This window comes from Stegodyphus dumicola, chromosome 5, assembly GCF_044657685.1.
Source record: "Stegodyphus dumicola isolate Sdum_Otavi_A_Nest chromosome 5, ASM4465768v1".
NCBI classification, from domain to species: Eukaryota; Metazoa; Arthropoda; class Arachnida; order Araneae; family Eresidae; genus Stegodyphus; species Stegodyphus dumicola.
In genome coordinates, this window is record NC_140772.1 from 171,280,806 (window position 1) to 171,299,443 (window position 18,638).

The 18,638-nt window shown below is 33.4% G+C and overlaps 1 protein-coding gene across 2 annotated transcripts in view; it reads right to left on the bottom strand.

Moving 5' to 3' along the window:
• LOC118179363 (uncharacterized) overlaps positions 1–18,638 on the bottom strand; it is a 350,178-nt gene that overhangs the window by 64,233 nt on the left and 267,307 nt on the right. For both annotated transcript variants that reach the window (XM_085817376.1, XM_085817377.1), the window contains one exon: positions 11,006–11,205. In XM_085817376.1, coding sequence (XP_085673502.1) covers positions 11,006–11,205 — 200 coding nt within the window. The remainder of the gene's footprint in view (positions 1–11,005; positions 11,206–18,638) is intronic.

An 18,638-nucleotide genomic window follows, 5' to 3' on the forward strand; every position in this document is an offset into this window, starting at 1 on the left:
ACACATTTATACTAACCTTTAACTGCATTCAAAAAAGTTTCTGTTTCAATATGTTGCTTACAATTTGAATTAAATCTGAAAAAAGTATAACATGCATATCTGGAAACACGTATGCCAGTTGGAATTACCTACATTGAAGAAGTAGTGAGCCAAGAATATGACAGAACCATATGTTCAAGTGATGATAAGTAAATTTTATATTAAAAGTTTACTTTTAATATTAAAATCGAGATTTTTTCCCCTTAAATCCAATATTCTACATGAACTTCATGCTGATGCCAAAATCAGAGGAGTTATTTGAAAAGAGTGGAAAATAAATCCAGTCATCTCTGAATTAAGTATGCATGAATTTATTTTCTGTGTAATCATTTTTATTTGAAAAAAGGTTAATGAACAATTGAATGAAAATAAATAATTAAATACAAGCTATGAATTTTACATTATCTGTTGCATGCTTAAATGATTTCATCTAATAATTCTGTGCTAAATCTAGATACTGCATCTAATTTCAAATATTTAAAGAAATATATGTAATGTCAAATAATTTCTAATTTTAGAGTACAGTCAAAAGTCGTTAATTCGGACACCCATAATCGGGAATGATCTATAATCCGGACCTCAAAGCTAAAATCTTTCTGCGCATGCGCCGCATTGACGCATGCGCATAGGCGTTTTACTCGTGCGCGCAAGATATTTACGACTGCGCATATGCGTCTGCGCAAGTGCAGAATACGTTTTCGCGTGCGCGTTTAATATATAACGGACGGTATAAGCTAAAATTATCTAATTATCTATTTCAGTTAATGTTGATGATTGCGTTGTTCTTTAATCTTCGAATTGGATCCGGCTTATTATTTTTTGCAGAATGTAAGAGCAATTTTCTAAAAGTAAGCTTGAACTTTCGATTATGTCAAATAGAATTTCCGATGCTGGAGCTCCCAAAGGATCTAGAAAACGAAAGTATGTTTCGATGTCCATCAAACAAAAAACGAATTGCTACAAAAAATGGATAAAGGCATATTCTTTGTTTATCTAACCGTTCCGAAATCTGTTTATCAATTTCACGCTGCTCTGCGCGGGGGGGGGACGTCGCGGCACGCAATGAACTGGAAGTTGATTTGTCAACACTATCCTTATCTTCAGGGCAGATGTTTTTATTTTATTCAGCTTATAATTCCTTACTAAATATAGTATTTCATCTCAATGTACTCCGTCTTTGATATGATTTAAATCAAATTCCTCGTCAGTATAAATATCATGAATACACATCAAATAGTTTTCTGGATGCATTTTTATAATTTCGACTATGCGTAATGTATGCTTTATGCATGTGCGCATTGGAAGAAATGTTTAATAAAGTTAATAAATAAATATTAAGCTTTTTTTTGTAAATTTTGATTCTCTTTAGATCATAATTGCTCATTATTTTATAAATTACTGTTTCATATTTTTAATTTTATAATTTCTGCATGCCATCTTACCAGATTTAAACTGATGATCTATAATCCGGAATCGCCGAAGTCCCGACGAGTCCGGATTAAAGACTTTTGACTGTATAACACGGCTCTATATCCACATATATTACCAAATATTACAAATATGATGTAATAGTTATGTTACAAGTATAAAATATGACAAAGTTTCATTCTATACCAAAAAGATATTGATTAAAGCGTTCCGTATGTGCTGCATATTTTTATTTGAGACCATTCTTGAGCCGTCGACTGCTCAAGTGCAAAATCAATTTTGCTGCCCTTATTAATTTAATATTATGATGTACAGTGCTTATTTCTGTGTCTGGGTAGAAATCATCAAAACTTGCCTTTTAAATCATACAATAATAAAAAGTATGTTTTGTATATAAAAAAAACATTTGGTTATTACTTTTTATTAGTCAGCATTCTGTATGTAATGAATGAACTATTATTATGGACTATTCTCCTTTTATAGATAATTATGGTATCTTAATTGGAAATTTTGCCACATCTACTTCTTAGAAGATATAGAAAGCTATTTCTATGTGCAGGATTTATCATTTCAAATGTTATTATTTATAATTTCTTATATATACCGGGTGATCAAAAAGTCAGTATAAATTTGAACACTTAATAAATCATGGAATAATGTAGATAGAGAGGTAAAAATTGACACACATACAGAATGGCATGGGGTTTTATTAGAAAAGCAATAATCTGATCAGAAAAGCAATAATTAGCATAATAAATTAAGACAAAGCAAAGATGATGTTCTTTACAGGAAATGTTCAATATGTTCACCATCATTCCTCAACAATAGCTGTAGTCGAGGAATAATGTTGTGAACAGCACTGTAAAGCATGTCCGGAGTTATGGTGAGGCATTGGCGTCGGATGTTGTCTTTCAGCATCCCTAGAGATGTCGGTCGATCACGATACACTTGCAATTTCAGGTAACCCCAAAGCCAATAATCGCACGGAGTGAGGTCTGGGGACCTGGGAGGCCAAGCATGACGAAAGTGGCAGCTGAGCACACGATCATCACCAAACGACGCGCGCAAAAGATCTTTCACGCGTCTAGCAATATGGGGTGGATTACCATCCTGCATAAAAATCGTACGTTCCAGCAGGTGTTTATCAGCCAGGCTGGGGACGATGCGATTCTGTAACATGTCGGTATACCTCTCACCCATCACGGTAGCAGTTACAAAACCAGAATCACGCATTTCCTCGAAGAAAAAAGGCCCGATAACAGTACCTTTGAACTTTTTTTTTTGGTTCTAATAAAACCCCATGTCATTCTAAGTATGTGTGTCAATTTTTACCTCTCTATCTACATTATTCAGTGATTTATTAAGTTTTCAAATTTAATAAATCTCTCAGCAACCCATGACTGGATGTTTTGAATGGGTGACAGATCTGGAGACCGTACAGGCCAGGGCAGCAATTGGATACTCTGTGTTTCGAGGAAGGTTAGAACACTGTGTGCAATATGTGTTCTTGCATTATCTTGTTGGAAGATGGCCTTTGGCAGGCCTTGAAGATGGGACACAACAACTGGACATAAGATGTCAGAAATGTACCGATCTGCATTGAAATTACCATTGATGATATCCGAACTAGAGATATGCATGTTGTGTACCTAATGGCTGCCCAAACCATCACACCAGGTGCAGGGCCCCTATGCTGACACTGAATGCAAGCAAGTGACGTGCGGTCTCCTCAGTGCCTTCAGACACATATATGGCAATCAAAATACTGCACACAGAACAAGGACTCATCTGTATAGATGACATTGTGCCTGTATCCAGCTTCTCATTCGGTGCACCGGAGTCACCATCTCTCTCTCTATGCTGCATTGTTAAGGAAAGCCAAAGGAATGGTCGCCGTGTTGATGTTCTACGCTGCTTAAACATTGATGCACGATACAAGTGGATACTAAGCATGCTGAAAACATGCCCATTTCCTAGCTAATGGTCCATTATGTGGTTATACGGTTTTGCAAGGTGACCTCACAATATGTCTATCCTCTCGGGAGATAGTAATGGAGGGCATTGAGATCCTGCATGCTGTTCAGTATGACTCTCAGCAACCCACTGATTTCATATCTGCATGACAGTGGTTTGAAATCAACCAGTGCTACAAGCGATATCACGGAACAATAATCCACACTCTTGATAGGCAACAGTTCTGCCTCTATCGAATTCTGACTTTCTTGTAAGCATTTCTTCTTATTATTTGAGGCATAATACAATATTCTGAGCAAACTCCAACCTTACAAAGTGCTTTCTGAATGAGAAATCCACTAACAACTTTTCTTTTATGCAGTGCCTCAGGTGTTATTTCTCCCTTCTGTGTTGTCTAAATATGCTGAAATACTAATCATTTGCATATCCCAACCTCTTCTTCTTTTCATGTGATTTTGACATTCATCAGATCATTCCTTCCTGGTGTTAAACTTTTAAAGGCCAGCAGTGTACATATTATCTGGCTGAATTTGATTATATACTGAAATAATTTGTAACTACCTACACATAGTTTGATTATAATATACTAAAATAATTTGTAAGTAACTACATATAGTATGATTATTTTTATATGCTTTATCATACACAAAGTGAAATATTGCATTTTTCACATATATTTTCTACACTATCAAAATATTGGAAATTATGATATTAATGTATGCATAATGACTTCCCATAGTTTTTATATACTGCATATATAAAAACCATGGTTAATTTAAACAACTGAAGACCTTAAATTCTCAATAAAGAAATTATATATTTTGTCCATTCAAACTGCTGGTCAGATAATGTCAATAATTCACTTTCAGTTTATGAGAAAAAATAAAATATGTTTTCCAAATATGTAGCAGGCAGGCTAGTGTTTTAATTTTGAAAGATAATATTTATTAGAATTTGCTGATATGTGAGTTCAAATGCAATATAACGGGTGGCCATAATTAAACTGACAGTGCTCACAGTGTTCTGTAGTGCGATCTATTTGCGAGAATGACGCCACATTTTGTAGGAAGATTAAACAAGACGGGGGACGAAGGATTCCCCGAAAAAAAAAAGTTAGTTCCAGAAGTCACCGCTAGGGGAATATTTGGCGCTGTGTAAAAGAAAATAGAGTGTTAACAAATGCAAATCAATATGGAAATTACCTTTTATTTTGCATTCAAATTAGGTTCAATGTGGCTGCCGTTGTTGTGAACCACATATTGCATTCTGTGCACAGTATGCACAACAGCAGAAAGTAACATGTCTGCAGGAATCTCCCGTACAATCCGTGATATGTTATCCTTCAAGGTAGCCAGGTCCTGGACCACTCCTTGATAGACTTTGGACTTAAGGTAACCCCATAGCATGGGGTAAGATCACACACATGGGGTAAGATCAGGTGGCCGAGGTGACCATGCAGTTGGAAAGTAGCGGCTAATGACTCTTTCTGTTGTCAATTTCTGTCGTAGCATCTGTTGCACACGTACAGCAACATGTGGAAGGGCTCCATCTTGCATGAAAATGATTTTAACCAGGCATAGTCTTTGCTGAAGTGCCGGAATGACAAAGCTGTTCAACATGTGGCAATATTTCTCTCCGGTAACAGTACAGATTTCCAGTCCTGTCAGGATAATGTTCTCATACAAAAATGGACCTAAGATAAATTATGCTGTGAACCCACACCAAACAGTTACCTTTGGTGAATGTAAGGGAATTGCTGTGACTGCATGTGGTGATTTGTCATCCCAAATTCAGCAGTTCTGGGTATTCACAGTTCCATTCAAGTAAAAGTGGGCCTCGTCTCCCCATAAGATTTTCCACGGCCAAGCATTGTCCACCTCCATTCTGGTAAGAAATGTGAGAGCAAAAGTCAATCGCTTATCATGGACGGGATACAGTAACTCCTGTACAGGGCTAATCCTGTACGGATAGAAGTTGATAATCTTTCGTAAGATTTTCCATACCGTACTGTAAGGCATATCCATATTCCATAAGGCATATCCATAATAAAAGGTAATTTTATTCCGTATTAATTTGCATTTGTTAACACTCTATTTTCTATTACACAGCGCCAAATATTCCCCTAGCAGTGACTTTTGGAACTAATTTTTTTTTCCGCGGAATCCTTCGTCCCCCGTCTTGTTTAATCTTCCTACAAAATGTGGCATCATTCTCGCAAATAGATCGCGCTACAGAACACTGTGAGCACTGTCAGTTTAATTATGGCCACCCGGTATATAATTTGAGATGAATTTGGTTAGCTTTATGTATCTTGAATCATTAATAATAAAAGTAACCAACATATTATAACACTCATTGCTTTTGCAGCAAAATTACTGACATCACGCATGGAATTTTTCCTGCTTAATTCTGACAAAACGCTTTTGATAATCTAGAAAGAGAATAACTGATATGAAGTACATCTTAACAGGAAAAAAAAAATGTGCTTCACGTTCTTGAAAATTTCAAAACTTCTACATTACATTTTTTTCCCCTTCCCAAATGATGGCAATGCCAAGGATTTGTTGGTGCTGAAGAACAGTACTCCAACTAGTAAGTAATAATTTTATTTCATTTAAAAAATCTTGGAGCTCTTTACAACGTAACATTCCACAAAGCAGCAATGGATGTCAAAACTTTTTCCAGATTTATACCTCTTGGTCACAAATAAAATTCTAAGGTATATATAAGATAATTTCACTAGAGAGGTTTTGACAGAAATTACTGGCAATTAGCTGGCATATTTACAATTATATGATAGTTCTCAATTCGTTAAAAAAAATCTGCACTTAAAATCATCTCACAGCAGTTTATACTGTTTTTATCGATTTAAAATCATTCTTTTTTTTTTTTTTTTCCCAGAATCTTAATGATCATTAGAAAAAGCAAAATTAAAAGGTATAATTTTATTTTGACTGTTCCTAAACAGAATGCTCAGATGTCATGTGAAAAAGACTTGCTATATTTTTCCATGATGCATAAGTGATCTTACAGATGGATACTACTGGATTCAGTGTGCTACTTTATTAATACATCTTTGCCACATTGTTACCCCCTTTTTTTTAATGTGTATAAACCGTACAAGTAACATATTTATTCTACTTACCATTATTTTTTATTCTTATTCAACAATGGTATGTTCTGTGAATTGTAGCCAAAAGGAACAAACAATATAGTATTTGATGTCTTTGTAATATTGTATACTTATTAGGATTTTTGAAGCAGGAAACAAAACATGAGCAATGCCCTCGCTCAGACTTGAACATGGACCTCTCAAATACACTCGAGTGTGCTACCATTACACCATAAAGGCATTCAGAAAGAAGGGAGAAAATACCTTATATATTCCCCCTTTCAAAAGGCGAGTGGGGATTAGAGGACCAAATTGCCATAAAAATGAAAATCTACTGAAAGATGGAAACTAAAAAAGACACATAATGCTGACATATAATGACAAAAAAGACACATATAATGACTGGGATGAAACCGAATATCTAAATACAGATCCTATTGACCAAAATTTCGAAAGATGCCCAGACATACAGCTTGGAAATACTCCAGATTACGAAGATGAAGGCCAATCAGTTACAGAGATATAAGACGTTGCTAACAACCTAGACACTGAAGTCGAGGCAGCAGCCAGAAACCCTACCCATGGGAGTGAGAGAGGTGAAAAAAGAAAAACCAAAATTCCTAAACATTTCGAAGATTTTTATCTGTACGATGCCCAAGAGATACAACAATCTGAAGAAAAGGATCCAGTAACTCTAAAAGATGTCCTGAAATCACTCGAAGCTGACATGTGGTTGAAAGCCATGGAACAATGAAACTTCTCTTCTTCATAAGTAGAGGTCGATAGTGTTTATGCATTTAATAGCAGCTACATTGTTTTTCTGTAAATGTGTACAACCACAGCGTGATTAATTTTTGTGGAAGTATGTAAATATCTTGCAAATAGTGTGACTGGCAAGGGGGCGTGTTAAAAATATGTGTATATGTGCCAATCCCAATATTGACTTTATGAAAATTGGCAACAGTTTTTTTGTTGTCCTTCAGTCCCTGTCTGGTGTGCATTGATGTGATTGCTTGTTCCCATGTAACCTAATATTCCCAATATATTTTTTATTGTTCAACCTGGACTATGTCATTTCTTTAACCCATGAATAACTCGAACTTTATCAGATAATTCTAAAAATATTGCATACAGATTCACTCAAGGCATAAAAACCTTTACCGGAGGATAAGAACAACATAATTCAATCCTTTTTAAAGCAAAAAATGTACAATTTACAAACATATAAGAGTTTTCGTACGTACGTACAGACACCACAAAAAATTCTCTTCAGAATTCATTTTAAAGCACTTTTATAATTTTTTTTTTGGTAGGAAAAGAGTCTTTTATTCTGTCTTTATGTACAGATGTCATGCAAAAACATCATTAAATTGCATTTGATGGTGGTTAAAATGGATATTTTTGTTGAAATATGCTGCCCGAAACTTGTTGCGATTACAATACTTCATTTTTACTTTGTACAAGGAAGTAAAAAGGGGAGGAATACAAAAGTCTCACATGATCCCATAAAGAGGGTTCATATACATTTCTCCACACAGAAATTAAGGGCCATTGATGAAAAAAATTAAGGGCCTATGAGCAAATGAGAACTGAATAAATTCAATTAAAAATGTTATCTATGCCTGAATTTCATTTTTGTAATACCATTCTAAAAATAAAATAGATCCCTAAGTATCACACATTATTATTAAGCATGAATTAATTAACAATGAAAGTTTGAGATTAATTAAAGTTTGAGAATAAAATAAACTTTATGCAATTTATCAATTAGCATTATATATTTTACACTAATAATAGTTGGACATGTTTGAAAGAAGATAAGTGACATTTACATTTTACTAACAGGTAGCTTTATGTTGATTTTTTTTATGTCTCATTTTGTCACATACTTGTTCAGTCTAGACATTTAGTAAATAGCAGGTAGATTTTATGTCAAGTGTCATATATTAAAATGAAAAGCAAGATCATAATCAGCATGATTCACAACAAAAGACTGAATGTTGTCACTGCTGCTGCTTGTCTAGAGAGAGACATGCTGATTAGAACAAACCTGAAAGGCCTGTTGTAGGCACAGTTGGCAAGTTTTGAAAGTTAGGTTGGGCTTTGTTTGATGCAGTTAGTGTTGTAGCTTCGTGTAGAGTTTCAGGGGTTGTAACCCAGCTAATAAACTTTATGGTTCTAATAAGCCATTAAAGCAGCAGAGGTGATATATTGTTTTGTATTATTTTAAGTCTCACTAAATGCAAAGAATAAGTTTTACTTGAATTTTTGTGTTTTATTTTGCAACCACGGTGAGGATTAATGAAAGGCAGTAACTCACTTTAATATGCAGAGATAATTTTTAAGGGTAAGCAGATGGTTCTAAATAATTAAATTAAGTAGTTAGATAACCTTCATCATTATGGATTTGCATGATCACTATTAAATTTTATTTCTTTTTTAACAATATTTGTTAAAAAAAAACCATATTAAAATAAAAATCTAATAAAATTTTACAGTTTAAAATATATGTATGTAAATTATGACATTGATTCTTGCACAATATTAGGATAATTACACATTAAAAGCTGCAAAACATTTATGTCTTGTAACAACAACACTCAACAAAATATTTATACATCATTTTAATTTGAAGCCTTCCCAGACATTTTGGATCTAATCTATCTAATTTTTATTGATTTCCTTCTCTTTAAGCACCTTTTCTAACAATCAGAAATTTGTCTCAATACACAAACCAATGTTCTGACTAGTTTCTGCATGCTTTATCTGCTAATTTGTCAACCTCTCCACAATATACCTATGAGGGTTTACTTGATCTGGTAATTAATTCCAAATGAACTAATTAATTAAAGTTAATTAGTTCCAACCCCTCCCCCCGACAGACTTGAAGCAAATTATTGCTACGTCTGAAAGTAACTATAATATTAGACAAAGGATTAAAAAAAAGAACTCTCTAACTAACATCTTACCTCTTATTTACAAAGAACTTAGAACATAAAGGCATGTTCTAATGCTACCAAAATCAATTACAGTTCCTAGTGACATTATTAAACGAGAACAGTCAAATTCAAACTATTAGTGGTCAAAGATTATACAATTTAATTTTAATTTAAGCTGGCTCAGTAACTCTATCATATGAGAAAATAAAAACAGGAAATTATAGTAAAGGCTGAAATCATTAACAACTGGGTAATTTACATAATAATTGTACATATCTTTGAAGAATAATTTTCTTCGTGTATTCAGTTGCTTTCTTCAACAGGTTTCCTTTTCATTTTAGAATTTTTGGATTTAGTTAAGGATTTCTGTTACTCGAAAATAAAATTTTTAAAAAAATCGCATTTAGAATGTGTAGAAAAAGCGGCTAATTTTATTACTTTAGTAATATGAACATTCAGAAGAAATATGAAATATATATGGTAAGGGTCGGTTACAGAGCTGGTGTGGCGAAACTTTTAGAATTTAGAGCAGACGTTGGAAGCAGAATTTAGAAAGGCACTAGGCAGCAGAAAGGTTGCACAGAGATTGCATCAGGAGGGAAAACACTCAGTGCCAGCTCGGGGTATGATGCATTAAGACATGTTAGATGAATCTTTTAAAAGCGTAAGTTTTCAATTTTTTTTATTAATAAAAATATTTCCTTCTATAACGCCTGCCCATGTGATAAGATTATAAGCCTTTTTGATCTTTTCCATACTTGTGTCTAATGAAAAGTAGAGAAAATAAAAAGAAGATAAACATGTTAAGAAAAAGATTCTAGTATCAAAAGTAAAAACATTCAAATATTATGTTTTCATTGTTCTTCCAGACGTTATCCAAAAAGTAAGAAATTCATCGCAAACTTTCTGTAAAAAACATCCATTGCATGTTAATAATATGGAGACATTTTTTATTTTGTGACATATCTGTGGCATCTTCTGGAATCGTGGGTCTATAAATCTTCCCTTCAAATCCTTCTAAACCTTCCAAGCTGCAATGACTAAAATCCTAAAGAAAAATTATCAATACCAGTTTATAACGTTTATAACAATAAAAAGCCAGAAATATTTTGGAAAAAAAAAAAGGAGAGAAAAACTGTAAAAATAGTTTTATAGGGAAAACTGATGCATATTCTGATATGTTTGAAAATATCATGAAAAACAATAAAAATGTATAGACATTTTATATTACGTGATAATGAAAGAATAACACAGCTTAGCATTTTGAAGTATTATTTCATAGTTTCATTATTATTTCATGCCATCATTTACATTACATTTGAGCACTGATCTCTCTGTTCATATTCATTTCTTTCAGCAAAAACATATCACTTATATGCTTTCAGAAAAAGTCTTCTGGACTTCTATAGAAAATACTAAAAAAACTCTTTCTAAGTGTATAGGATTTATATATATAGTTCATAAATACAAACAAAAAGTATATTTTAAAAAGTTTCAAAAACTGAAATCATACTTGGGCTGATTAATTTGAAGTTCAGGTGGTTTAGAACGGGATACAGGTCTATCAGGTGGCTGCTTGTAAATATCAGGTAATAGTTCACCATATACAGGATGGCCACGGCCTCTCCAGCGATATTCATTTGCTTTTTGTAACCTTTCCACAACTTCTACAAACCATGGTTCTTGATTAACTTCCACTTCTTTTTCTGGTACCTAATTTATATTAAAATGAGCATAGTTAAATATGAAAATTGTTATTATGATATATCTAAATATGCACTTGTTTTGAGTGGTGCTCACCACAAATATAACTAAATTCATTTAAGCCTTTTAATTAAACAATAATTCCACTCCAGTATAAGATCTAATGATCTTATATTGGAAAAGACGAATATGTATGTGTGCTGTGGATGCAGTCAGCTGATCAAGATTCACATTTACAAAGTGTTAAGTTTTACCATTCTTTCCTTTACACTCGCTATACTATATGTATGTGTTTGAAATGTAAATTGATGAAAGTATGCAAATGATTTGCTCCAGATATCTTCACCTATAAATATTGGATGTTACTGTTTGGAGTTATAAAAAAGTTTCCAAATTTTTGGATTTTTTTTTTCTCTTCTAGCATGTTTACTCACAAAGTTTATGTGAACTGTTAATGCACAAAAATACTAACTCAGTACATGAAAACATTAAAAAATATAAAAAAATGCTTAACTTAGTTATTTTTTGTTTTGAAACTGTGGATGGTAACAATCTGTAAAGCATACATTTAAAATTGTAAATTTTAAGATATCAATAATACAGTCAACAGACTGTTAGCCTTATTATTATGATCTAATTTTAGGATCTGCATTCTGCGATAGCTTGAGGTTGGTTTTAGATGAATGAATTTTAGAGAATTATTTAACTATTTTATTGTTTAGTTATTACTTCTAGCATTAGTAGTGAAATCAATTCATTAATTTGTTAATTAATCGAGAGCTTACTATCATTAAATTTGTGAGAGAATAAGAGACTTACTAGTAATGGTATAACATGAAAAATTGTTTTTCAAGTGCATTTCTTCCAGAAAAAACAATTTTAACATATTTTGTCCCAAAATTACATTTCAACATCACTGAGTACACATACACTTCATTGGTGTTTATCCCAAATAAGAATTAATTTATTTAAAATTTAAGTACGTTTACTAAGGAACAATTCCATAGCAGTATAAAATGTAGTAATGATAGTAAGGGCAAAACAAAAATATATTTTTAAAGTACATTCCTTTCAGGAAAATAATATGAAAAATTTTTACATTAAAATTATATTACACTACATTTAGATGCACATGTTTATTCCAAAAGGTGCTCATCTAACACAGAACTAACTTAATTTAGAATTCCATTTAAGTTTGTTTACTAAACATTGATTCCAATCAAAATCTGATGATAATGGTATGAGAAGGGGGGAAATTTTTTAAACCTATTTCTTTCAGAAAAATTATTTTAAAATATTTTATTCTATAATATAAAACTTAGTTCTTCTCTTAAATTTGTTTCAGCATGTTCATATATTCAAATGAAAGAAATACTCATAATGAGAGCTACAATATTATTATGGCCAATAAAGCCCAATCCCATGAGAAAAATCTCTGAACAAGTATCCCTCTGTAAACTGTTAACTTCTGTTAGACTGACAGGTTCAGTCCATATACATGGGGAAATAGTATATCACTGGAGAATCAAATATGTATATGCAGCACCTGTGCAAGAAGTTGTGTTCATTAAGAATGACAGGATACAAGGTTGCTGGAGATTTATTTGTTAACAACCAATGAAATTGCATATGGAATACATGTGTCTGAAGCAATGATGGCGACCGAGTCAGCATTTTGCTTACTAAGTAACATATGCTAAGAATTATTTTGAACGTTTGTTATAATTTTATTAAAATTTACGATGCAATATTTATCTCAGATCAAAATTCCCAATTGTTTATAAATGATGTAATATTTTTTGCACCTTGATATCAGTGATTTACTACAGTGAGCTAAAACCAGTGTATTCTTTTACCTCATTCATTAGTGAAATGGGGCACAGATGTATTTAAACTTCTGCTTCATCTCAAGGAAGCCCACAGGAGCTCTTGGACAATTCAAAAAAAAGTTCATCACATTGCATTTAAAATATACGTGTTCACGGTAAGGATATCAAACATGCTCTGCTTTATATAACTTAGTTTCAAATACAAATTAATCCACAAAATTTTCCAGTAAATAATATATAGTATAGCATTTTATTCAAAATTTTTGAAAAAAATCTACCTGCCCAGTAGTTCAAAATGCTATATACTACTAAGCGTGGTCAAACTTCATGCCAGTAAGACATTTAAATAATTTTAAAGGAGTTGTAGGGGTTTATTTTAATTTCCTAATAGTTATTTTTGTTTTTAAGCATGCTTTCCTTTAATTCCTTATTTTCCACCTATGATTCCCTACCAGAATGAGTTTTTAGGATTGCATTTTACCTTAATGAGGTAGAACCAATATTTAAGTTGAAGTATACGTCACTTAAGTAGAACAGCTTAGAAGTTCTTAGTAGAGCATGTACTGCCTTCTGGCCAAGTTATTGCTTTAAGCCTAATCTTACTACATTTTGCCATATTGTTATGTACCTGCTAGGATTCGCTAGTGAGCTTTAAATAAGGACCAACTCCATTAGTTAATTCTGTGCAGCTTCTGCTGCTTTTAGTTAAGTTAGCATTAGATGAGTTTCTTATTTTCTATCTTATGTGGGCGCTTTCTGTATGCCCGAGAGGGGCCATCTGTGAATCATTACTGAGTTGAATTAAAAGGTAATTTAACCCTTCTCTGGACTTGTCTTTTCCATGTGAACTCAGCAGTAATTCGTTACACAGTTCATATGTATTCTAGCTGCCAAGGAACTACAAATTTAGCAACAACATTATAATTTTTTCTTGCTTAACGCCATTATTTATTGTTATGTTCCGAGAAGTCTGACAAACAAGAAAAGCTGACTCAATCACAAGGCACATTTACAAAGAGTAAAATCTTGCATTGACTATCAGACTGTCAGTTCAAATCCAACCGAGCCTTTTTGATTTTTCTACAAAAATATGTTTTTTCCTATAGTTTTACCTTATGCAAATTTTTCAGAGGCCAATTGCTAGGAAACTGATGTCTGATTGCTGCTGACAGGTCAATGATGTGTTTTTGACCGACTCGCCGATGATGTGTTTTCGAGAATGTATAGAGTGTACAAATCATAGAATCAGTTGACCTTGCACACATTTCTGTTTTTTAGCTTTAGCTTTTAGGTAAAGGCCTACTTCTGCAGCTTAGTCTATTTTAAAAGTGAAATAAATGTTAGTTACTGTTTTTAGATATGTTCCTGTGCTCCTATTTCTGAAAAAAAGCAAAGCATGCTTTTCAACATATTTCTGTCAGGACTCCATCTTGCACATTTAAAAAAAAAATTAGACAGCAACTTAAATAAACTTCTAAAAACCTAGTGTTTATTATAGAGTACAGCAACACTAATAAGATAAAACTTATCTATAAATATACTTCACTAAATTGTAATTAAAATTTTCATCCCATTCAGTTTCCCTCCTGTTGAGAATAATCACACGTACTCCCCGTTCCTGATTTGATGTCATATATTTTAACCGTAACTGTTTTATACTTCTGCTTAGGTTGAGTTCTTGGTCATCGTGTGATATGTAGAAACGTGCTGTTCCATGTGCGTGAAATTCCATCATTTAATAAAGCCTCTACTTAATTATCATCAGCCTCTGATTCACCTTTTTTAAATCTTTAGAGCAGAGCGTGGTTCTGATATTGAATACGCTAGAGGCAAAGCATTTATATTTGTTTTGTGGAACTTATTTGTTTGGAACGGAATCGCGCGTTAAGTGAAATTTGAAATGGCAGCACATGATGAGAACACCAAGATAAGCCAGGATAAAAATTAAAGTATTGTGTTGAGCCGTTTAACAGTAAAAACTTTTCTCTGTTTAAGCACCATGTTGAAGCTGTGTTTGTAGCCAAAGAACTTGATAAATATTTAGGCGTTGAAGCATATGAAACGAAAGCTGCTGAAATCAAAGATGCAAAAAAGGCTTACGCTTCTAGATGATGCCATATTGGCGACCATGTTGAGTGAATCTTCTGCATGTGAAATTTGGAGCAGTTTAAAGAATAAATACCATAAGGTGAGTGCAGTTAGTCAAATATTAGTACGAAAGAAATTATCGACACTGAAGAAACGCCGAGATTGCAGTATGCAGTCACATATTAACGAACTGTTGGTGATCGTAAATGAACTGCGGCTCTCGGGTGCTGAAGTCAAAGATATGGATGTGATTATTTATTTGTTGATGTCGCTACCTTCTGAGTATGACATTATTAAATCGAAAATTGAGAACCAGCCAAATGAAATGCTTACGCTGGACTTTGTTATGCAAAGGCTCTTGAATGCTGAAGAATTGCAAGGTGAGAGAAATTCTTACCATTCTCGTGTTTCTGGCTCAAGTGATAACGTAGCTTTTAACGCTGATAAGCGTGATATCATCTGCCACAAATTTAAAAGTAAAGGTCATATTGCCAAGCTTTGCAAGAAAAAATTAGTTTATTTTGGATGTGGACGCCCAAGGCATTACTGGAAGGATTGCAGATTTAAGCATAAATCAGATTATAGAGAATCGGCTGCAGTAACATTCATGGTTGGCGAGCTTGTTGGAAATTTCATTCTGGATTCTGGAGCATCTACACACATGTGCAATAAAGGTGAGTGGTTTGAAGAAATTAAACCTTTTTCTGGAACTGTTGCATGTGCTTCGAAAAATGATGTTTTAAAGGTAGAAGGTATTGGTACAGTACCTGGAACATTAAATGGAACAGAAATATTACTTAAAGATGTGTTACATGTGCCTGAGTTGAATGGTCAATTAATATCTGTGAAGAATATTCAAAAAGCAGGTTACAGTATAATTTTTAAGAATGATGTAGCTGTTATTGAAAAGAGGAATGAAAAATTTGAGTTTGCTAAACTCAATGAGAAAGGACAGTATGTGAGTCAATTTGAACTAGTTAAAGCTTCAACATACATTGCAAATCATAGTGCAGAATTATGGCACAGGCGCATGGGGCACTCATCTGATAAAATAATAAAAGAAATGGGTTTGCCAGTATCTGAGTCACCTTCAAGCTTTTGTGAAGAGTGCATATTAGCAAAACATTCCAAATTTCCTATGAAGAAAGGCCCTAGAAGCAGAGAGCATGTGCCGATGAGAATGGTACACACTGACATATGTGGTCCCATTGATCCACCCACTAGAGAAGGTGAAAAGTATTTTGCTATAATCATAGACGATTTTTCTAGATTTACTGAAGTGCATCTCTTAAAGCACAAGAGTGATATAAATGAAGTGTTTCAATTGTTCCTAAAGCAGAATCCTGATCTCTACAAAATCTGGTGTGATAATGCCAAGAAATACGTGTCTTGTGAACTAGCTGGTTATTGCAAGAAAAATGGTATTATGATAGATCCTGCTCCTCCATATTCACCTCCTTTAAATGGTGTGGCTGAGAGAGCCAACAGATATCTTTTAGAGAAGGCCTGAGCTCTAATATGTGAAGCAAAGCTTTCTAAATCCTTCTGGGGTTATGCTGTACAGACAGCTGCTTATCTTAAGAATAGAATTCCACATCAGACTGTTGAAAATGTACCTTATGAGCTCAAATATGGGAAGCCGCCTGATTTGAATATTATTAAGGTGTTTGGATCTGATGCATACATGACAGTTCCTGATAACTTAAGAAAGAAATTGGATCCAAAATCAAAAAAGATTATTTTTATTGGATACTCTACCATGGGTTATCGTTTACTGGACCCAGTCACAAATCATGTTGTGGTTTCTCGAAATGTATCTCAGTTCAAGATGATCTTTCCATAGAAAGTAAAGATCCTGCTAAAGATGAAGTAGTATATGATTCAAGTGATATCCAGAAATCTTGAAGAAAGTTATGAAGAAATTACTAGGCAAAGAAGAAATATAAAATTACCTGTAAAGTTGAATGATTACTTTGTGTATGAAGCTAATGTGGCAACTCTTGATCCAGTAGCATATGAGGATATAACATCATTGCCAAAAGAAGAGCAAGTCCTATGGAGGAAAGCCATGGATGAGGAAATAGCTTCTCTTAATAAAAATGAAGTGGGGAAGTTACTCAACTTGCCAAAGGATGAAAAGCCAATATCCTGTAAATGGGTGTTGCGCATCAAACAAAACAAATCCTGTAAATGGGTGTTGCGCATCAAACAAAACAATGTTTACAAAGCTAGATTGGTTGCTCGTGGCTTTGAACAGAAGCCAGGTATTGATTACTTTGAGACCTATGCTCCTGTAATTAGTACATCATCACTTCGACTTGTGCTGGCTATCATTGTTCAAAAGAATCTAGAAATCTATGCATTAGATGTAAAGACTGCATTTCTGAATGGTGATCTCCAAGAAACAATCTACATGGAACAACCAATGGGCTACAGTGACAACAGTAGTCGTGTGTGCAAGCTTCATAAGAGTCTTTATGGACTTAAGCAAGCACCAAGGCAGTGGTTCAAGATATTTACTGATTTTATAATTCAGTTAAACTTCCAACAACTAAACTGTGAAGCATGTACTTTTGTGAGAAGAACTAAACAGAGTGAAATATTTATTGTGCTGTATGTGGATGACTTGTTAATTGCTGGTTCTAATGATTCAGAGGTAAGAATTGTGATTGAACTACTTAGAAATGAATTTGAGATGTCCAAGGCTGAAGTTGCAAATGAATTTCTAGGAATAAGTTTTGAATATTCACAGAACAAACTTACTTTAAGCCAAAAGTCTTATGTTGAAAAATTGTTAAATAGATTTAAAATGTTAGATTGTAAGCCACCTGATACTCCTCTAGTGCCTAAGTCAACTTCATCAAATTTTGTGAATGGTGAAAGATTTCATGGCCCTTATTGTGAACTTGTAGGTGCTTTGCTGTACCTATCTATGACAACTCGTCCTGATATTCTGTTTTCTGTGAACTGTCTGAGTCAGATACAAGAACAACCCACTAACCGTGCTTGGGCTAGTCTGAAGCAAATTCTTCGATATTTAAAAGGGACATCTGAACTGAAATTATTATTTTGTAAATCTAATAGTGTTGATATTATGTTAAATGTTTATGTTGATGCTGATTGGGGGGTCAGATACAAATGATAGAAAATCTATTTTAGGGTACATTATTTTCTTTAATGATTGTCCTGTAACTTGGTCTGTTAAAAAGCAAACATCTATTGTTCTGTCCTCTACTGAGGCAGAAATTTTGGCTTTAGCAAAAGCTATTCAAGACCTAACTGTATTTTATAATGTATCTAAAGAAATTTTAAGAGTCGACAACATTAAAGTTTCAGTTTATGAGGATAATCAGTCTGTAATTAAAACAGTATTAAATGAAAGTAATTGTGCTAGACTAAAACATTTGGACATTAAATTAAAGTATATTAGGGATATTGTAAAATTGTATGATATAAATATTGTATATGTTTCTAGTAAAAATCAGTTAGCTGATTTGTTTACAAAATACTTGCCTAAACCAAGAT